Here is a 23,401-nt window from a genome sequence, read left to right on the forward strand (position 1 = left end):
TTTAAAAAAAAGATCCTATGACATTTATAGAAATAGGATTATTTTACTCAAATGTGACTGAGACCTTTATCTACCTAAACTATAAAGGGTAACAGGACTTTTTTCTCTAACTACATCTGTTTCACAAGTGTAATTTATTGTATTTTAATAAGAGATCTCGCTCCCGTTTGCATTGTTAAAAGTTACTGCATAAAAATTCTGTTTTGTTACATATATCTGAAACTTACTGAATACATATTCTGTTTTGTTACATATATCTGAAAGTTACTGCATAAGAATTCTGTTTTGTTACATATATCTGAAAGTTACTGCATAAGAATTCTGTTTTGTTAACTATATCTAAGTTACAACTGAAAGCTCTTATTTTTGCCCCAAAGAGTGAATAAATGCTATAATGCAATTTAAAATGCAGTTTCAACTGTTTCTATCAAATTACAACCCCCTCCCCCAAGATCAGGTGGAGGGGTCCTCAGGGTAGATCAAAAATACGCAGGGGGTCCAGGACCCCAAAAAGGTTGAGAACCACTGGTCTACACCATCTACAGGCCAGTGGCCTCTCTTTCAAGGATTAGGACGTGCACGCCCTTGATAGGGAGGGACGCTGGTTTGAAAGGGGAGTCAAAGAGGCCATCTATGTGAAGAGGGAACGACCAATGCCGTGAATGCAACCACTCCCAAATCCTCTGTGAACAGTTCACATGGCCACTGTAACTCTAATTAATGGTCACGCCGATTTGCATACGAAACCGATCATTGTTTTCGGTCGTTATGCCACTGTATTGTTTATAAGGGTGAGGGGGGGGGGGTACCTGCAGTGAGTTGATACTGAAGAGGTCACTCAGATGAGCCATGAAACGTTTCTCTCTCAATAAACGTTGTGTCCAGATTCAATTCAATTCAATTTATTTGTATTATCACAAATTACAAATTTGGGATATTGGGCTGATGAATCGATTCAACGTTCTGTGATAAAGTGCAATACTTTATTGAAGGCTGTTCTTTTCTTGCATCTGTGTTTTCAAGAGGCCAGCCCTTACCCTATCCAAAACATGTTTGTAAAAAAAAAGTAATACCATCACACCAAAAACCGATGAAAAAAAATATAAAAATAGATATTACACTCTATAAGGAAGAATTGGGTCTCAGTATTTTGTATTTGTATGTCTCCCAGAACTGACACCGATAAATAAGTTTGATACCACACTCGCTGGGAATGGCAGGGTATTTTGATACATAATGCACAATACTAACACATTTCTGTTGCATTATGAAAAAAGAAAAAGACTAATGTTGCTTTGTCAGTAAATTACTGTTGCTGCATGAGTGCTGAGACAACTATCAGGTGGTGGAACAGGCTAAAGGATAACAAGTCAAGTCAAGTCAATTTTATTTGTACAGCCCAATATCACAGATTACAAATTTGCCTCAAGGGGCTTTAAAGCAACACAACATCCTGTCCTCAGACCCTCGCATCAGATAAGGAACAACTCCCTAAAAAAACTTTTAACAGGGAGAAAAAAAATAGGAAGAAATCTCAGGGAGAGCAACAGAGGAGAGATCTCTCTCCCAATACGGACAACGTGCAATGGATGTTGTGTTTGCACAATTCACAGAATGCAACTTGGAAGGAGGATAACAGACTTATAATGAAATTATAAAATTTATGAAGAATATGACGAGCAGGATTTTTACAATTAAAAAAAAATCCATTTAACCATGTCCAATAATGCCACAATTAATGTTGATTTTTCGTTTACCTCGTTTACACAAAGAGAATGTTAAATAGTCTCAGTGGTCAAAAATGGTTACAGAGTAGCCTATAGCCTATCTCAATATTTTTTGAACAGCAAAAACTTCTAGGTCCATCTACCACCGGTATCATTGGCTGTGATTGAAAAAATAAATTAGATTTTTTTTTCTCCCACAGGATTTTGTTTTTCAATGACGTCGAAGCAATTAATCGGTATTTACAGTTTTCCATACTCTAAGGCGAAATCTTCTATTTTCTTTGTTACAAAAACAATATGAGAAGCCCAGACTGTGAATTCATATCACAGATAAACTGATTCATTGACAAGGGAACTGCCTCCAAATGTCGTCATTTATTTATTTTTCGAAGATTCCGGGATTAGGAAAATGTGATGCTTTGTTCAAACATGCCATTCTCAGACAAAACCGGACGAACTGGAAGTGTGCCAAAATAAAGTCACCATCAACATTATCCTGGCTCTTCCGTCTGTTTGACCCGATATTTCTGAGTAAAACAATCCTGATTCCTGAGAGTCTCTAAATCACGCCAATTTGAATTAAAAATTTACTTGATCTTTATCTTATACCTTTTTTAACTTTTACATCCATCTCTTTGTTGCAATATTTTACTCTGTCATGTCTCAGTTTCTAATATTGCATTACTGACTCCAAAGCAGGTTCAGACTTTCAGCCTTATGTCAGCCTGTATGTTTTTTTCTGCTTGAGATTGTTTTAATTTGTCCGTTTCTTTCTTAAGCACTGAGCTGCATTTCTTATATAAAAAGCACTAGATAAATAAAGCTGATTATTGTTATTATTATTATTATGCTAACAACAACAACAACAGCAACAAACTGTGGTGGACACGTATTGGGGATAGAATTCACCCCAGGAACTAAGGGTTAAGTCAGGGTTGCCCTGGCAGGTTAACGCAGGGTTAAGTTATGGTTGTCCAGCCAGTTTTCTGGTTATTCTTGCCACCTCCGCTCAGTCGAGCTGTGGTTTTGTTGTCCCTCTGATTTACCGTTGATTAAAGAAAGTTGCCTACACGGCTAAAGTGTGAACCTACGGTCTTCTCCGTTCCTTCGGCTCTACAAAACTATAAATGCTACTCTCAGGTTAGCACACATCAGCGCTCGTTTGGGTTTGGACTCACAGGGTTTGGTTTTGGTTGTCCAACATGATTTTAACAGGAAACCCCGGAAAAGATCACAACCATGAAAACAGCTTCCTCGGTTGCCGCCGCGACAGAGAAACTCTCAACTCCAAAGGGAAAGGAATAAAACAGCTGACTGGCTGATTTAAATACTTAACGAGATTACCTTTTCCCTGCTTTATTCATATTCGTGGAGTCGGCCACTTAGTACATTTTTAGCTTACCCACGCATCGATTTACTGCTATTTGGACTCCAAAGAATCACCAGCCCTAACTCCATCTGCTCCACAAAAGGCACAACGACCGGCCACTCATTCAGTCAGATTGGTTACTTGGTTCAGTCCAGACTTGACTGGCTGTTGTGGTAAATGAGCCCCATCTGCAATAGCTTCTGTTATCTTGTAAAACATCGTTGTTGGAGAGAAATGTTAAGCCGCCGTTCTGCAATTGTCTGGTTAGATGGGCTACCCTAAGGATGATGAAGATGAGGACAGAGAGAAGAAAGGTTGCGAAAACGAGATGTTCTTTGTTGAGGGCTCCAGTTCTGGAAGTGAACTGGAATTCAGTTCTGATTGTCAGCTACATAGCTGTAGCCCTAAAAAGGCTTCAGAGATGACCAGAGACCCCTCTCCTCCCATGGTGCTGGCCTTCTGCCTGTCCACAGAACAAGTTCTACAGGATCACAAACTGAGCCCAACATCTTCTCCATGCCCGTCCACGGAGGAAGCAGACACTGATTCAGGGCCAAATGACGAGCCCATAGAGGACTGGATGATTCTAGGACGAGAGGAGCAGGAGGAGGACAGACACATCCAGCTCAACCTGAGTTACCTGAGCGACAGTGCTGACCATGGCTCTGGAAATGAGGGTGAGGGTTTAGCGCATAGCAGCATATCACACCAAAACTATCAAGCTCAAATGATAGGACACTATAATTGGCACAAAACAATCAGGATCCAATTATAAGACACCCGTATGCCATGTAAAACCATCAGCATCCAATTAAGACATCCATATTCAATACAAAACTATCACAATCTGATCTGGACACCCATACTCCACACAAAACTATCAGCATCCAACTAGGACACCTCTACTCAATACAAAACCATCAGGTTCCAATTAAGATATCCATAATTAATAAAAAAAACAACCAGGATCCACTAATAGGATGCTCATACTGCACACAAAACTATTGAGATCCAATAATAGCGGGCCTGGGCAATTACTTTCCATGGAAGGCTACATTAAAATATGTTTTTGCCATCATGAACCAGTCATGACAGGATTTTACATCATGTGTATGACCATGTTGACAGATACATCACTGTAAATTGTATCCAGATATTCTACTGATCTTACTTTTTTAACATGCACAGAAATAAACCACATCTATGTTCTCCTTTTGGTAGGTATTTTCATTATTAAACATGCAATGAATTACAGTACACTGTGCATTCAGCACCACAGACAGAACTATTGGTAACAGGTATGCACAAAAACAGGAGAGAGAGCTCAACATTACATTTAAACTACTCCATCAGTGTGAGGAGTGTGGTGTTTGATGGGCATTGACTAGAGCAGTGAAGTCAGGTATAGTTTCTGACGTCACTATGCACAGGATTGCTGAGAGGTGAGAGTTGGTAAGAGATGATCCATACCTTGACTTGTTATATTTCAGTACTGAAAATGTCTTTTCACATACATAGGTTGACCCAAAGAGTACAAATATCTTCTGAGCATGACTCCTAATCTTTGGAAAGTTTTGTTCATCAAGAGATGTATAGAACCTCGTCAGTGACATCGTTTTGAATAGTTCTCAAATCATTGCTTCAGACTGAAGCTCAGGTTGCAGGTCAGTGGGAGTGTTATCCACTTTGAAGGTGAAAGGAGAGGAAACCATCAGCATGTCATTTTCAAACACTTGGAAATCCTCAAAACGACTAGAAAACCTCCCGTTCAAAGCACACAGCAGCAATCTCTAGTCATCTGATAGGGAACAGACTAATAGTGTCGGAAGGTAGGTGAAATTGTTGGCTTCTACTTGACAGGTCAGGAGAAGTAATTTTCCTTTGAAGGCTTTTCCAAGGCTGTATCTGATGTGCAAAAAGGCCCTTCCCTTGAAGTTTGGAATTCAGTTCATTTACGAGAGTCATGCTGTCCATGGTGAAGGCAAAATCAGGCAACCATTCTTTATCTTGCAGTTGAGAGAAATCCACATAGTTTCCTTTCATTAGCAAAAACTCAACAATCTCTGACTTCAGGTCCCAAACCCTTTTAAGCGCCTTCCTCAAACTCAGCCATCTCACGTTTCTGTGGTAGGGGAGATCTGCATGACCTGACTGTCTCTTCCAACAGTGGGACAAACTGCCTGTGGTTTAAAGATTTTGCTCTTGTGAAGTTTAACACTTTAGTGACTGTATCCAAAATATGGCTAATTTCCAGAACAAATTTCCAGAGCACCCCCTGATGAATAATGCAATGCAGGGAAAGAATTTTCTGATCTGGGTTCAACTTAGCTGCTTGATCTTGTGTCTTTTTCGAAAGGCCAACATTTTTTTCCCAGTGAAGTTTGGGCACCCATCAGTGGTCACACTGGATCATTTTCAAAACTCTGTCAGCTTTGCCACACACTTATTAACCTCCTCCAATAAATCTTTCCCTGTGGTTTTGCTTTTGACTGCACTGAAGCAAGCTCCTCTGTAATTTCAAAGTCTGGGGTTATGCCTCATAAGAATATCAACAACTGTGCCATGTCACATGCATCACTGCTCTCATCCGGGGCCAAGGAGAAATAGGTGAAATCCTTTACATTGTCTTTCAAATGTTGTTCCATATTCTATTTGACGTCCTCAACACACATGTCATTTGATTGTCTTGACAGGGACACATTTACAAACAGCTCTTTCTTGTTGGGGCTAAAGTGTTGCTGCAGAGTCAGTTCAACATTCCTTAATGAATTCCCTCTCAGTGAATGGCTTGCTATATTTAGCAATTTTGTGGGACAGTGCATAGCTAGCTCTCACAATTCTGTTGTTTGCTGAATGCATTTTTTTTGAAAGTCCTTGGTGCTTTTGCAACTGAGAAGACAATTCTTCAAAGCATTTGCCCTCTGCTAAGAAGATATATATATATATATGTATATATATATATATATATTTTATTTTTTGTGATTTTTAGATACTTTATTGAACCCCATGGGGAAATTACACTCTGCATTTAACCCATTCTAGCTGTGTAGCTAGGAGCAGTGGGCAGCTGCCGTGCAGCACCCAGGGACCAACTCCAGTTATTTCTTCCTATTGCCTTGGTCAGGGGCACAGACAGGAGTATTAACCCCAACATGCATGTCTTTTTGGTGGTGGGGGAAATCGGAGCATCCAGAGAAAACCCACCGCAGACAAGGGGAGAACATGCAAACTCCACACAGAGGACGACCTGGGATGACTCCCAAGGTTGGACAACCCCAGGGTTCGAACCCAGGACCTTCTTGTTATGAGCTGATAGTGGCGTGCTGCCCAACATATTCTTCTATTTCTCTGCAAGCTTTGTCTGGAAGTGTTGGGACAAGTTGTATTCTTTCAAGAGAGTGATGCTCTCTTGCACAATAAGCATGCGGCTTTCCCTGATACTTCAATAAAGAAATATTTCGACATCCACTGGATACAACAACGTGCATTCATGTTCTACTTTCCTTTTCTTTGGAATCTTTGAAAAACAAATATTTTTGCGCAATTTCTAGCTAGCTACTACTTGTTGCTGTGACGTGTGTCAGCCTGTGGGTTCAAATATACTCCCAAGTGGACGCATACACGGACAGCTACGGAAACCATGGATGCATAGTTCTGTATATACTACTTTCTGGAGCCCACTTGGAGGACGCGTCCCACACATGCACAGTAGATCGGCGTCTGATTTGTTTCCGCGCATGTGCACCACAAATCAAATCAAAATTATGACATACGGGGGCGCCCTGGTGGCTCACCTGGTAGAGTGCATACCACATAAGGCTGAGTCTTTACCACAGCGGCCTGGGTTTGAATCTGGCCCAGCCCCTTTGCTGCATGTCATCTCCTCTCTCTTTTTCCTGTCTCTGTTTACTGACACTGTTAAAATAGAGCAGAAAATGCTGAAAAATAATCTAAAAAAAAGACAAACTTGGAAGAAGAAGAGCTGCTTCGTCTGTTGTTCTTGGCGCAATCATGTAAAAAAAAAAGCGTCGAAAGCAAGAAAGTGGTGTTTGCAGCTGCTCAATCACTGTACTCTTTTGATCAATGTTCTGTTTTAAAGACGAATTGTAGAGATAAATGTTCAATACCATGCAGTCATGGTTACTGCTCCTATTAAGCTATTTGTGGTTGTCATATGCCGCCCACCAGGGTGTCAACTGGGGAGCTTTTTAGTCGAACTAGACATGTTACTCTCAGCCATTCCTGATGATGACACTCCTCTGATTGTTATGGAAGACATGAATATCCTTGCTGAAAAAACCCAAGCGACTGACTTCCTGTGTCTTCTGCCCTCCTTTGACCTCAGACAGGTCCCCATCCCTCCCACACACAAAATGGGCAATACTCCTGATCTGATTTTGACTCAGAACTGCTCCACAGCAAATCTGACTGTCACCCCCCTGCATCTGTCAAACCACTTCTTTATTCAATTCATGGCCTCCTTACTTGAACATCTTCATGTTTCTCCACAAAGCGTCTCCTTCTGCCGAAACCTCTGGTCCCTAAAACTGACCCAGCTCTCCGATGAGGTCTTGGCTTCCATGCCTCCTCATAACGAATCCTCTTCACTCACAGTCAACGAGGCTATAGACACATGCTGTTCCTCACTAGCCTCCTCTCTTAACAATCTCTGCCCTCTAGCATCCAAACCTGCTCGTAATGCCCCCTCCCCCCAGTCCATGGCTCAAACTTGCTCGTAATGCCCCCCCCCCAGTCCATGGCTCACTGAGGTCATCAGAGAGCAAAGGGTGGGGCTCAGAGTGGCGGAGAGAAAATGGTGTAACACCAGAGAGTTCACTGACCTCTGTGACTGTCAGCCAGAGGTCGTGCTAGACTTTCTCAGGGTCATAAAAATTCGGTCATCACCAATTATTACCCGTCATATTAATTTTCATTTTTTAAAAATGAGATATAGCTTATTTGATAGTATTGAATTTTCAAAAACAATCGACCACAATACATTTAATATGCAGAATAACGCTCATATAGACAGAAGAGCAAACTTAGGTTATGCATTTATAAGAGAGAAAAAAGGGAACAAACGAGACACCGACACTCTTCATGTCAACATATGAATGATTCCCTTTATTTATTTACAGTAAAACCTAATTTATCCGAACCTCTGATTTAACAAGAAGAGTGGGCAGAAAATTCATGGCCTCCTTACTTGAACATCCTCATGTTCCTCCACAAAGCGTCTCCTTCTGCCGAAACCTCTGGTCCCTTAAACTGACCCAGTTCTCCGATGAGGTCTTGGCTTCCATGCCTCCTCATAATGAATCCTCTTCACTCACTGTCAACGGTGCTATAGACACCCGCTGTTCCTCACTAGCCTCCTCTCTTAACAATCTCTGCCCTCTAGCATCCAAACCTGCTCGTAATGCCCCCCCCCCCCCCAGTCCATGGCTCAAACCTGCTCGTAATGCCCTCCCCCCAGTCCATGGCTCACTGAGGTCATCAGAGAGCAAAGGGTGGGGCTCAGAGTGGCGGAGAGAAAATGGTGTAACACCAGAGAGTTCACTGACCTCTGTGACTGTCAGCCAGAGGTCGCGCTAGACTTTCTCAGGGTCATAGAAATTCGGTTATCATCAATTATTACCCGTCATATTAATTTTCATTTTTTTAAAATGAGATATAGCTTATTTGATAGTATTGAATTTTCAAAAACAATCGACCACAATACATTTAATATGCAGAATAACGCTCATATAGACAGAAGAGCAAACTTAGGTTATGCATTTATAAGAGAGAAAAAAGGGAACAAACGAGACACCGACACTCTTCATGTCAACATATGAGTGATTCACTTTATTTATTTACAGTAAAACCTAATTTATCCGAACCTCTGATTTAACAAGAAGAGTGGGCAGAAAATGAATTAGAAGCAGCTTTCGTTAGTGATCCCCCCCCCCCCACACACACAGTGACAGCGGAAAAACAATCACCAATATGGGGGCACTAATTAACACCGCCGCGGCGATTGTGCATAAACAAGCAAATTTGAACGCTGCAATTTTACGGAATTCGACAATTAGGCCGACAATTAAAATATGAACAAACCATTTAAAATAAAAAAAAAAAGACTCAACCTGCTGTTGCTGTAGGCTTAACACTGAAGCCAGACCCTCCTCCGGGTCCGCATGGACTTGACGTGTGTGTAATCAACCTGATCAAGGGGGGGCGCTGCAGAGGCAATGGTCATTAAGTTCTGTGTTTTTGCCTCGTGGCCGTCACAATGTTGTTCTGCATGCTGAGCTCGCGCTCTGCTGCCACGCTGGAAACTGGACTTACCAGCACCACTTCCGCCAAAGTTTTGGAGTCCGGGAACATTTTGTGATAGCCTGCTTAGCTTGTTTAGAACAAGTTGGCAACGAAGACGACAAGATGCAGAGCTAATTAATGATGCACTATCGCCAACAAGTGGACAGTGGGGTTTACAACAGGTGGTCTGCATGTGTTTATTGACAGTGTTGCATGTGAATTTAATTGGTCAAATGACGGACAGCCTTTAGATTTTTCCGTCATTGTTAAAAAGAAATCGGTCAAAGACGGAAAATATTCGGTTAACGCGACCCCTGCTCAGCGTCTCCCAGCATCCTCCTCCTCCAGCTTAAAAACAGCTAGGACCACTTACTATCAGAACAAGATCTGTGGCACCACTGATGCTTGAAAAATGTTTTTTTTTGCTTTTAACTCACTCCTCAATCCGCCTCCTCCTCTGACCTCCACTCTGCCCACTCCTGACATATTCGCCTCGTACATTACTGAGAAGGTTTCTGCCAGCAGTAACCAGTTCTCTGAGCCTGACCAACTCTGTCTGCCACTACCATCTAACAGTGCCTCACTCACCTCATTCTCCCCCCTGACCGGGGAAGAAGTCTCTAAGCTTCTGCTGGACTCGTCCCACTACTTGTCTGCTGGACCTGATACCATCCAGCCTCCTATAGACCATTTCTCCTGCACTTAACCCCACAGTCACACACATCATCAACCCCTCGCTTACAACGGGTGTGTTCCCCACCACATTTAAGCAAGCTCGGGTCACCCCGTTTCTCAAAAAACCTACACTCAACCCAGCTCAGGTTGAAAATTACAGACCGGTTTCACTCCTACCCTTTCTTTCAAAAACACTTGAGCCCACGGTCTTTAACCAAGTCTCTGAATTCCTTTCTGAGAACAATCTGTATGATCCGAATCAGTCTGGCTTTAAGCAGGGTCACTCTACTGAGATGGCACTCCTGTCAGTAATAGAATCACTGCATTTAGCTAGAGCTGCTGGTCAGCCCTCAGCTTTATTGCTGCTAGATCTGTCAGCCTCCTTTGACATGGTTAACCACCAAATCCTCCTCTCCATACTCACTGATCTTAGTATCTCAGGCTCTGCCCTCCACTGGTTCATGTCCTACCTCTCAGGGAGATCTTTTAGAGTATCTTGAAGGAGAGAAGTGTCCAAACTGCACGGCTTATCCACAGGGTTGCCTCAAGGGTCAGTGCTTTGTCCCCTTCTCTTCTCAATATATACCATCGCAATTGGTGCAATCATCCGCTCCCATGGTTTCTCATACCATTGCTATGCTGACGATACCCAGCTCTTCCTATCATTCCCGCCAGATGACCTCACAGCACGGATATCATCATGCCCTGCTGATATCTCTGCATGGATGAAAGAATGCCACCTTCAGCTTAACCTATCTAAGACCACCCCCTCTGCCCCCTCTGCCACCCCCCCCCCGCCGATCCGGGGAGGGCTGCAGACTACCACGTCTCCTCCGATACACGTGGAGTCACCAGCTGCTTCTTTTCACCTGACAGTGAAGAGTTTCGCCAGGGAGACGTAGCGCGTGGGAGGATCACGCTATTCCCCCCAGTTCCCCCTCCCCCCAGAACAGGCGCCCCGACCGACCAGAGGAGGCACTATTGCAGCGACCAGGACACATACCCATATCCAGCTCCATGTTGGTAGGCTACGGAATAGACCGCTATGCTACCAAACACCCTAGTTTTTTTTTAAGTCTAGCTTTTTTTAGTAGCAATTCCAGCCCTTCGAAAAAGAGTCTCGAAGAAAATCTAATATCCCACTCAGAAACTATTTAACAAGTTGTTTGAGAGTAGAATGTGCCAGCAAAAACTATCTATTAAACTAGATTGAATCATGGTTTAGCTTTTAATTTCTTGCTTCAAACTTGAACCTAGTTTAACGACTGAGCAGGAATAAATTTAAACCTTCCTCATAGTTCAGATAATTTTTTTCCCTTAAATTATTTGAGTAAAGGTTTAAATCCTTCATATTAGATTCGTTTAACGAGGATTAACCTTCACCATGTGCCATACACAAGATATGTATGTTCATGTAACAAATTAACTCAAGGATTTAAAAAAAATGTATTTAACCTTCATTTAGACAGATAATCTCATTGAGACGCAGGATCTCAGTCTCAAGAGAGACCTGGTGAAGACAACAGCAACAATACAAAACAAAGAGACAGACAGATATATATACATGTAAATATATAACCAGACAGGGACATAAAAGCAGGGTCACTTCAGCAGTGGTCTGGTTCTTGTTGGTGTTCATTATTCTTAATTAAGATCTTTAAATAATGAAGTGTGCCAGTGCACCTTAACACAATGGGTTGAGAGTATGCAGGCAGCCTGATGCTTTTTATCCCAACAGAGCCGATGATGAAAAGCAGCAGCCATCTTGGAAATAAAGGTCCCCCTCAGGACTACCTCCCCCATCTAAAACCATTGGCAGTAAATAGGCATTCATGTTAAAGATGGAAAAAAAAATAGCACCGAAGAATAGTTTTATGTTCTCATTAGCTGCAGTAAGAACAACAAACGTAAATGAAAGCCGCCTTTTTTTCTCCTTTTTCAAATTCTCACATAGCTGTGTTGGCTCGTGCCTCAGTTAATAGTAATTGCAATAACTCCTCGGCAGAAATAAGAGGTGTATGAATTAAACCGAGCCAAGCAAATCGTACCAACGAACCAGCATGCACTGCCAGCAGTTCTGATATGTTTTGTCTATGTGCCCGGATAACTTGTCAAAACCAAATATAATGAATTTCATCCCTGAGTTTAAATGGTTAAAGGACCCCTGATATCTCCCTCTCTCTTTGTCCTTCTCTGTCTCTCATCACATTTCTCATCACATCTCACCACAATTTTTGCATTACTCTTGTCAAACTCCAATTTATGTTTCATGAGCGCCACAGAGCCTGTTTAATCATAATGGAATAAACTGTATGTCCACTCTATTTAATTTCTGCTTTTCATTCTGTCCATCCTAGATCACAACTCATGTTCAGTTGATGACCCCTGGGCTGTATCAGAGAAAGATAAGGTAACTCACTGACAAAACGTGACCTCATTCAACTTTGCTGGATTACTACAGTACAGATAATTTGTTCTACCATGTATGCTACTCTCATATTCAACCAGTGTAAGCATAATGTTGAATCAGCAATCAAACATTGCTTTCATTTGGGCTGGCTTTACACAGTTAAACTTTCACGCAACTTTAGTTGCTTGAAACTTAGCTGGAACTAAGTCACAATTGAGTTGCACGGTGTAAAGTCCTCTGCAGCGCACTTGAAACCTGTCTTAGGACAACATCACACGAGAAACTTTTTCACGCAGCTTAGTTGCATGCAGCTGAGTTTTGTCATAGTTGCATTGTGTATCAGTCCTTGCAATTCACTGAAAATTTGCGAGTCGCATCAAGTTGAAACTGTTTCAACTTGATGCAATGAGGTTCATGCAACAACCAATCAGAGAGTACTTGTCATTACATCACTCAGCAAATCTGACCCAAGCCCAGTAGAACAGAACAGAACCATGATGCAGAGACCTCTACCAACATGGAGCTTACACAAGGAAATTTGTTTGATCGAATATTTTGAAGGCGAGTCAATTTAATGTAATTAGTCCTCCATTTTTGATAGCTTTGCCTACACTGTTTGTTACTGAGTAACATTAATCAGCAGTAATTAATGTTAACATATAGACAAACATGTATGCAAATTTAAAAAAAAACACTTTCTAGGAAGTAAGATGAAAATTAAATGACTATTCAAAATATATTCTATTTATATTGTTCTGACTAATCTCATTGGCTGTTGCACGTAGTTTTGATTGCACACTCGGCCGCAAAGTTGCAAAACTCTCATCTTTGTGAAACTAGTTTCATGCAAATGCAAATCAAATTGCTGATAATGTGTCAGGTGATGACGTCAAACTATTGTTGATGTGGTATCATTTCAACTGATTGATTTCAATTCAACAACGTGGCTTATCACCAGAATGAGCAAAATAATAAAACAAAAGATGGTTTCATTGCATCAAGCTCCTTGAATAGAGTGTGAAATGATCCACTGGTCTCTTTTGAATAGCCAGTCCATCACCCACAGACGTTTAGCCTTTTTAGGTTGTGTTTTTTCCTCCAGCATATCAATAAGCATTAATGCACTGATAACTCTCTTCCTATTCTCTGGGACCAGCGTTGCCAGATGTATAATTATCTTAGTTGTACAATAATTTTGCCCTCTGTATGATGTACAATCAATAATGCCAAAAGACCCATAATGTTCGATAATTTCATCATTTTGGGGCACTTAGCCTAGACTGGGCGGCACGGTGGCACAGTGGTTAGCGCGGTCGCTACATAGCGAGAAGGTCCTGGGTTCAAGCCCCGGGGTAGTCCAACCTTGGGGGTCATCCCGGGTCATCCTCTGTGTGGAGTTTGCATGTTCTCCCCGTGTCTGCATGGGTTTCCTCCGGGTGCTCGGTTTCCCCCTAAAGTCCAAAGACACGTAGGTCAGGTGAATCGGCCATACTGAATTGTGTGTGTGTGTGTGTGTGTGTGTGTGTGTGTGTGTGTGTGTGTGTGTGTGTGTGTGTGTGTGTGTGTGTGTGTGTGTGTGTGTGTGTGTGTGTGTTGGCCCTGTGTGATGGCCTGACAGCCTGTCCAGGGTGTTTCCCCGGCTGCCGTCCAATGACTGCTGGGATAGGTTCCAGCATCCCCGCGAGCCTGAGAGCAGGATCAGCAGTTCGGATAATGGAATGGATAGCCTAGACTGATTACAACTACTAATACTATCTCATTTTAATTCCTTTCCCGACACGACCAAGGTAGTAAAATATGGATCCTACGTTTGAGTTTACGGCTCTCTTCTTACGTGACGTTGTGGTGGTCAGTTATCACCGAACCAGTCAAAATGAAATGGTCTTCGAGACAAGGAGAATTTCTGGTTTAAAGACTTTATTGTAAGCACAAAAAAGCCCAAGTTGTCCTGCAGTGCAACTGCCCAACTGAGGCTCAAACATCCACATTTAAACACATTTACCAGTACACGCCTTCCTTGTGCAACCAGTGTCCACCCACCAATATCTTTGCCAGTATCTCTTTGCTATGTGTTGTTTTTCCCACAAAGTGGAGAAAAACATCTTTCATTATCTTTAAACTTTTGTGTCTATGTTGAATCTGTCATCAGATGTTTGACTTTAATGGTCACTATGACATTTCAATGTCCTTATGGACTTTTGGTACCTTCCAAATTATTCTCACTCCCTTTATGTTGGGCGATTTCCTGTTGCACAAAGATGCGTATGGTCTTCAATTCCATGATACCACAATAAACATGAACCAGGTTTTTCCCCAATATATAATACAGTTTTACTTGTGAATTAATCTTCCACCCATAAGAGAGAGAGCAGGTGCTTCCTTTCTCCAACAAGATGAGGTCAGTCCTCCCTTTTGCCCTAACCTTATGATGGTCATGTCAACACTAGAGGGTGTCCTGGCATCCTACACCACTTCTCTCCCTGCTGTTTTTCGCAAATTATCTACACATAATTTTAATCCTTCTTAAAATTATTTCCTCCACCCAGATTGTAACAATTATGCAAATGAATATAAATTAATCCACTACAACGTCTTTCCAGCCAATCATGCCTGTTGTGACGATGAACTTGACTCGCTAATCAAATCCTCTTTAAATCTTAATGTGATTTCATTTGGGTTTTCACGCTGACAAGGAGCAGGAGTGCCTCCACACCCTGTGTCCGGTGAGGGCACTTTGCTGTTATGTGGAGCGCTTGGCAATGTTCAGGAAGTCCAACCGGCTGTTCGTCTGCTATGGTGGTCGGGCTCAAGGGGGGGCCCCTCTGTCTGCATAGCAGCTCAGTCACTGGATTTGGGATGCAATTTGCAATAGTTGCGATGCATTGGGCCGCCGTGCCCTAGTGGGCCTCAGGGCACAGTCTGCTAGGGGCATTGCATCCTCGATGGCACTTCTCAGAGGAGTGTCAATGGAGGACATCTGCTTGGCGGCTTCCTGGTCCTCTACTTTGACCTTCGTGCAGTCATATCTCAGGGATATGACTGTTGACTTGGTACCCCATGCAGTGCTCAGTGCACTGTTGGGGGGGGGGGCTTTTCTTCAGCTGACTGAGACGTTTGCTGTGCCAAGCCCTTGGCAGGTTGTTGCAGTATGGTATGAGTCCCTGAGGTGGGGCAGTGCTCAACTGTTGGGCTGTTGCTGTGGTGCAGTATGGTACGAAACCCTCAGAGGGGCAGTGCTCAACCATTGGACAGCTGCTGAGTAGGGTGTTGTTTTGGCTGGTGTCGTACTAGTGTCAGTCAGGCCCAGCTGGGAGTACACTCATCCCTAACAGCCTTCGCCTTAGGTGTGAACCAATAGCGAAGCCCATTAGAGGGTGGATCACGTACGACATAGAAATAGTAGTTACCCTGGATGTAACTCCAGGTCTATATGTGCATAGCCCTCTAGCCCAGCTGTCCCAAGTCTTCGTTGCTGAGTCAAACAGGAGACGAGCAGCGGAGACGCAGGGCTTTTATAGATGGTAAGGCATGGGCGGTGTGGCTCCTGCCACTTGATTGGGAAGTGAGGGAAAAGATCTGTCTCAGGTGCCGAGGCAGAGCCTCGAAGGGTAAACCAATAGCAAAGACCGTTCGAGGGATACATAAGTACTCATAGAACTGGCGTTACATCCAGGGTAACTACTGTTTGTCCAATCAAAATTAGTAGCCCCTCCTTTTTTGTATTTTTTTGGCTTTGTTTTGTTATGCTGTTTGTCACACCGACATAAAATGTTGTTAATCATTTTAGTGTGCTGAGTAAAAAGTTGTTTGGTTCTGTGTAAATAAGTTCTGTTTACATACTTGGATACCCTGTATGAGGCCTGATGGCAAATGTGGCCATAGTTGGTGCAGTCGTGTCACCGTAAAATGTATATTTCATCTGGCTGCAGTTTACATACAGTGGCTTGCAAAAGTATTCATACCCCTTGAACTTTTCCAGATTTTGTCACGTTACGACCACAAACATAAATATATGTTATTGGAATTTTATGTGAAAGACCAACACAAAGTGGCACACAACTGTGAAGTACAAAGAAAATTACACATGATTTAAAAAAAAAATTACAAATAAAAAAATGAAAAGTGCGGTGTGCAAAAGTATTCAGCCCCCTTTTCTCTGAGTGCAACCAATTGCCTTCAGAAGTTGCCTGATGATTGCTGAATGACCGAATGTTGACCTAATGACTAAATAGAGTCAACCTGTGTGTAATCTAATCTCAGTACAAATACAGCTGTTCTGTGACGGCCTCAGAGGTTTGTTAAGGGAATATTGGGGAGCAAACAGCATCATGAAGTCCAAGGAACACACCAGACAGGTCAGGGATAAAGTTGTGGAGAAGTTTAAAGCAGGGTTTGGCTATAAAAAGATTTCTCAAGCTTTGAACATCTCACGGAGCACTGTTCAATCCATCATCTGGAAATGGAAAGAGTATGGCACAACTGCAAACCTACCAAGACACGGCTGTCCACCTAAACGTACAGGCCGAACAAGGAGAGCACAGATCAGAGATGCAGCCAAGAGGCCCGTGGTGACTCTGGACGAACTGCAGAGATCCACAGCTTAGGTGGGGGAATCTGTCCACAGGACAACTATTGGTCGTGCACTGCACAAATCTGGCCTTTATGGAAGAGTGGCAAGAAGAAAGCCATTGTTAAAAGAAAACCATAAGAAGTCCTGTTTGCAGTTTGCCAGAAGCCATGTCGGGGACACAGCAAACATGTGGAAGAAGGTGCTCTGGTCAGATGAGACCAAAATTGAACTTTTTGGCCTAAATGCAAAACGCTATGTGTGGTGGAAAACTAACACTGCACATCACTCTGAACACACCATCCCCGCTGTCAAACATGGTGGTGGCAGCATCATGCTCTGGGGGTGCATCTCTTTAGCAGGGACAGGGAAGATGATCAGAGTTGATGGGAAGATGGATGGAGCCAAATACAGGGCAATCTTGGAAGAAAAACTGTTGGAGTCTGCAAAAGACTTGAGACTGGGGCAGAGGTTCACCTTCCAGCAGGACAACGACCCTAAACATAAAGCCAGGGCTACAATGGACTGGTTTAAAACAAAACATATTCATGTGTTAGAATGGCCCAGTCAAAGTCCAGGCCTAAATCCAATTGAGAATCTGTGGCAAGATCTGAAAACTGCCGTTCACAAACGCTCTCCATCTAATCTGACTGAGCTTGAGCTGTTTTGCAAAGAAGAATGGGCAAAAATGTTAGTCTCTAGATGTGCAAAGCTGGTAGAGACATACCCCAAAAGACTTGCAGCTGTAATTGCAGCAAAAGGCGGTTCCACAAAGTATTGACTCAGGGGGGCTGAATACTTTTGCACACCGCATTTTTCAGTTTTTTTATTTGTAAATTTTTTTTAAAATCATGTATAATTTTCTTTGTACTTCACAATTGTGTGCCACTTTGTGTTGGTCTTTCACATAAAATTCCAATAAAATATATTTATGTTTGTGGTCGAAACGTGACAAAATGTGGAAAAGTTCAAGGGGTATGAATACTTCTGCAAGCCACTGTAGCATCAGAAACTCAGGTAATTGTCTTTTAAAGATAATTTCTGTTATGTCTTTGTCCAGTCACATTCAGATACTGACCAGATGCCCTCCGGTCGCTATTTTACACCTGACCGCTCTGTGACCTGTCACAACTGCAAGAAGACTGGACACCTATCAAAGAGTTGTCCCAGCCCTAAGGTGAAGAAACCCTGATGACGGTTACACTACTTCCAAGGCTCAGCGTTTTCGGTTTTTATTTTTCAAATCCATCCAGCAGGCCGAATTTCGCCACAAGAGGACACTTTTACATAACCTCACACGAACAGGAACAACTTTTGGATCTGTGGAAACATAAAATCCGGGTGAAAATCAGTTTAAAAATCAGGGTATTTTTCGATAAAAACCGAAAACACTGAGCCTTGATTACTTCTCAATCACATGATTTGGTCACACTCTCCTTTTTGTCCTATCCCTGTATCTCTGATTCTGCAGAAGCGTTTCACCTGTATGCTGTGTGGAATCCACGGCCACTTCCGAAGGCAGTGCCCGGGCCGCCACTGCTCCAGCTGCGGACTACCTTGCCATGGTCAGCAGCCCTGTCCCAGGCCACCCATGTGGGAGCAATACTGCCAACGCTGTGGGATGACAGGACACCTCTCTGATGTAAGTCTCTTTATTTGCCATGCCCCTCTGCTAAGGTCTGAAGTTTTTCTGTGTTGGTTCTGATCTGTGTCAGCGTGCAGGTGCTCTTGAAAGTGGTTTGTCTGTTGACATACACCGTAGCCTCAAGCCCAGTTGTGTGTTTTTAATTAGCTCACTTTTTTTGTCTTGGCATATTTTCTTAGATTAGATTATGGTTACCTGTGCTCTGCTCAGTAGCCTTAGTTCTTTCTTCTGTTTCTTCCTCCAGGGATGCCCAGATACATGGAGACAGTACCACTTGACAGTGAGTTGAGAGGCCGGGCAATATGAGAAAACTTTTGTTTCCTTCAAGTTTGTTCTGCATGTCTTACGCACTCATTTCACATCATCACACAAACCACCTGGGCTCTTAAAGTATCTGAATACAGACAGGTTGTTGATGCCCATCATCATATAAACGGGGATAATTCAATCTTTCAAAGGCTGTGGTCAGAGTTTGGGGATACCCACGACCCCCATATTTTGTCGAGAACAGAAGGTGTGAGGTGTTGAGGCTTTTCCTTTGCCCTTGTTTTCTGACATTTGTTTGACTCTTTTTTTTTTGTTATTCCGTTAAGACCCGTTCAGAGGTCCCGCTGAGGCCGCAGCAGACCTACACCCTTAAGCTGCTCAAACACCATGTCCACTGCTATAATTGTTCCAAAAGAGGACACTACGGCTATGTAAGTAATCAGTCAAAGGAGTCCTTCCTTTTGCTTTCATTCTTTTCCTTTTTTCCCTCCTCCTCTTTTCTCTGCCTCTGGGCCAGCAATGTTCTTTCGCTTCCATCTTCCTCTCTCAGCTATTATTTTTCTAATGTTCAACCTTATATATATATATATATATATATATATATATATATATAATCCAGTGATTCCAGTAAATTCTTTATGAGACAGTACAAGCCTGTTTCATGCCATAAGCAATCATCAATTTACTTGAATCACTGGATTATTTTGCTCCTTATTTGTTGAGCACTTTTCCCACTGTTGAGTGTTTCTTTTACAAAGTTATATATATATATATATATATATATATATATATATATATATATATAGCATTTTTCCCCCGAAACCGTCAATGGTGTTGTAAGTGCTCAACTAATGAGGAGCGGAATATCAACATGGATACAGGAAAAAAAGTTTTAATGCATTGCAGTACAGGCCTGTTTCATGCATCTCGCACTCATCAGCAGCTGATGAGATGCATGAAACAGGCCTGTATATATATATATATATATATATATATATATATATATATATATATATATATATATATATATACACACACACACACACACACACACACACACACACACCAATCAGCCAAAACATTAAAACCACCTCACTAATCTTGTGTGCCACCATAACAGCTCTGACCCATCGAGACATGGACTCCACAAGACCTCTGAAGGTGTCCTGTGGTATCTGGCACCAAGCTGTTAACAGTAGATCCTTTTAAGTCCTGTAAATTGCGAGGTGGGGCCTCCATGGATTGGACTTGTTTTTCCAGCACATCCCATAGACTCTTGATCGGATTGAGATCTGGGGGGATTTTTTTTATTTTTCATTTTTCCCCCTTTTTCTCCCCAACTGTACCTGTCCAATTACCCCACTCTTCCGAGCCGTCCTGGTCTCTGCTCCACCCCCTCTGCCAATCCGGGGAGGGCTGCAGACTACCACATGCCTCCTCTGATACATGTGGAGTCAGCTGCCACTTCTTTTCACCTGACAGTGAGGAGTTTCACCAGGGGGACGTAGGGCGTGGGAGGATCACGCTATTCCCCCCAGTTCCCCCTCCCCTCTGAACAGGCGTCCTGACCGACCAGAGGAGGTGCTAGTGCAGTGACCAGGACACATACCCACATCCTGCTTCCCACCCACAGACATGGCAAACTGTGTCTGTAGGGAAGCCCGATCAAGCCGGAGGTGACACGGGGATTCGAACTGGTGATCCATGTGTTGGTAGGCAACAGAATAGAATGCTACGCTACCCGGACGCCTGGAGATCTGGGGAATTTTGAGGCCAAGGCAACATCTTGAACTCTTTGTCATGTTCCTCAAACATTTACTGAACAATTTTTGCAGTGTGGCAGGGCGCATTATCCTGCTGAAAGAGGCCACTGCCATCAGGGAATACCGTTGCCATGAAGGAGTGTGCTTGATCTGCAACAATGTTTAGGTAGGTGGTACATGTCAAAGTCACATGTACCTGAATGCCAGGACCTAAGGTTTCCCAGCAGAACATTGCCCAGAGCATCCAACTACCTCTGCCAGTTTACCTACTTCCCATAGTGCATCCTGGTGCTATCTCGTCCCTAGATAAATGATGCACATGCACCCGGCCATCCACATGATGTAAAAGAAAATGTGATTCATCAGACCAGGCCACCTTCTTCCATTGCTCCATGTTCCAGTATTGATGCTCACGTGCCCATTGTAGGTCTTTCGGCAGTCGATGGGGTCATCATGGGCACTCTGACTGGTCTGCAGCTACGCAGCCCCATACACAGCAAGCTGTGATGTACTGTATGTTCTGACACCTGTCTATCATAGCATTAACTTTTTCAGCCATTTGAGCTATAGTAGCTCTTCTGTGGGATTGGACTAGATGGGCTAGCCGTAGCTCCTCATGCACATCAATGAGCCTTGGGCGCCCATGACCCTGTTGCCGGTTCACTGGTTGTCCTTGCTTGGATGACTTTTGGTAGGTACTGACCACTGCATACCGGGCACATCCCCACAAGACCTGTGGTTTTGGAGATGCTCTGACCCAGTTGTCTAGCCATCACAATTTGGTGATCCGTACACTTGCCCATTTTTCCTGCTTCCAACACATCAACTTCAAGAACTGACTGTTCGCCTGCTGTCTAATATATCCCACCCCTTCATAGGTACCATTGTATTAAAATAATCACGTTATTCACTTACCTGTGAGTGGTTTTAATGTTTTGAATGATCAGTGTGTGTTCTTGTTCTATGTCTTGTTTGGGTTTCGTTGTTTATTTACAGGATGACTACACCACTGTGAGGGTCAGGAGGTCTGGCGTATCTGTCAGATCTGCTCTGAGCGTATTTACGAGGATAAACGATTCTGTTGCACTGATGCATCATCAACAATAATAATCAATACTGATAAATAATAACATTCTTCACAGTACAACACAGAAATATGCAAACTGTAGTCCGGGCATGAGAAATGTCAGATCAGATCAGTGCAGAGTACACGCTGAGACAGCCATGATGTCACAATAATATTTTCCTCAGAGATCTGCCCCACACTAACTAACATACACATGGACCCCAGCCTGACCCAGAAGATACCGTTGCGGGCATGTCTCTCCCTATTGTTCATGGAGCCTGAAGATGGTGTGTACAGTGTGTACAGTTGAGTACTGCAATGTCCCAAAGCCCCCGAGTATGTCTCACTTGCTGCCTAATAAGTCCCATGCCTTGACAGATGCCATTGTAACGAGATAATCAATGTTATTAATTTACCTGTCAGTACCTTTCTCTACTGTTGTCCTTACTCCTCTTTGCTCTTCCTGCTCTGTCACCCTACCTAAGATAGCCACCTCTCTGCTTTCTTTCTCTACAGCTCTGCATCCATCCTCTTCCTTTTCTGTTTATATTGATCCATTGCCGCCCCTCTCCCTGTCTCTCTTTGTCGGTGTCAGGAGTGTACTAGGAAGAGAATGGTGAGTGGGACATTTCCCTTGGTGCCCTATGTCTGCCGCTATGACACTGTGGAGGACATCCACCAGTGTTGCGCCAGGATACAGAAAAAAACCAAAGGTGACAGCGCATGTGCACACGCATAATGCACACACATACAAAGGCATATATGTTACGAGTAAATGCATATAGACATTTACACTAGTGAACAAATGATTGTACTATTTTATACAGTGCATGCACATATGCACAGAAGTGTCTCAACGTGAAATATACAGTCAGGAGTACATTACCGAGGATGTTCTTTGTGTTTCCAGAGCTTGTGAGAGCTGGTTCCATTTCTCTCTCTGAACGCCAACGCTCCTTCCAGCTAATAGGAGAGATTGATGAAGAAAGTCAACCCACACAGGGCATCAAAGGGAAGACGAAGAGGAGCCAGGGGGTGAGCAGTAGGGAAAGGAGGACAAAAAATTTGTTGGAGAGGCACAGAGAGAGACGGGAGATGAAGAGGCTAAGGAGGGAGGCCCAAGCAAGACGAGAAGGGGGACTACCAGGGAGATCTGGGACTGACTCAGAAGATGCCTACCCCATGGACCCTTTCAGGAGTTCCACTGCTGAGCAGAGAGGTGATAAACTTCTACCACGGAAGAAGATGAAAAGGGATGAGGGGAGGGCTGAAAGGAGAACACATAGCAGGAAGAGTCGTGAGGCAGAGAGATGGAAGAAAAGAGGGGGAATGAAACGCGGGTATCTTTACCCACACCATGAGCTGGGGGCAGTGGATGAACACCTCATGTCCCCTAAAAACAGGGTACGGCACCGCAGAAAATAATGTCTTTATGCATGCTCAATAATCCAGGTAAGAAAATCAAAGTTAAAGCAGTTCATCTGGATACAATATTTATTATTGACAGATACATTTCATCACTCATCTAAGTAACCTCTTCAGTCTAAACTGACTGCAGGAATCCCCACCCTTATAAACAATACAGCTGCATAACAACCGAAAACAACAATCA

At 43.1% G+C, this 23,401-nt stretch overlaps 1 protein-coding gene across 1 annotated transcript; it reads left to right on the forward strand.

Moving 5' to 3' along the window:
• The first annotated feature begins 3,364 nt into the window (after window positions 1–3,364).
• On the forward strand, window positions 3,365–23,233 carry LOC130109479 (zinc finger CCHC domain-containing protein 7-like). Its single transcript, XM_056276399.1, has 8 exons — window positions 3,365–3,773; window positions 12,429–12,481; window positions 18,109–18,225; window positions 18,520–18,690; window positions 18,938–18,973; window positions 19,287–19,391; window positions 22,385–22,502; window positions 22,700–23,233. Exons 1-8 carry the CDS (start codon window positions 3,365–3,367, stop codon window positions 23,212–23,214), a joined length of 1,524 nt encoding a protein of 507 aa, XP_056132374.1. The 3' UTR covers window positions 23,215–23,233.
• The last annotated feature ends 168 nt before the right edge of the window (window positions 23,234–23,401 follow it).

This window comes from Lampris incognitus, chromosome 1 (assembly GCF_029633865.1).
Source record: "Lampris incognitus isolate fLamInc1 chromosome 1, fLamInc1.hap2, whole genome shotgun sequence".
Classification (NCBI taxonomy): domain Eukaryota; kingdom Metazoa; phylum Chordata; class Actinopteri; order Lampriformes; family Lampridae; genus Lampris; species Lampris incognitus.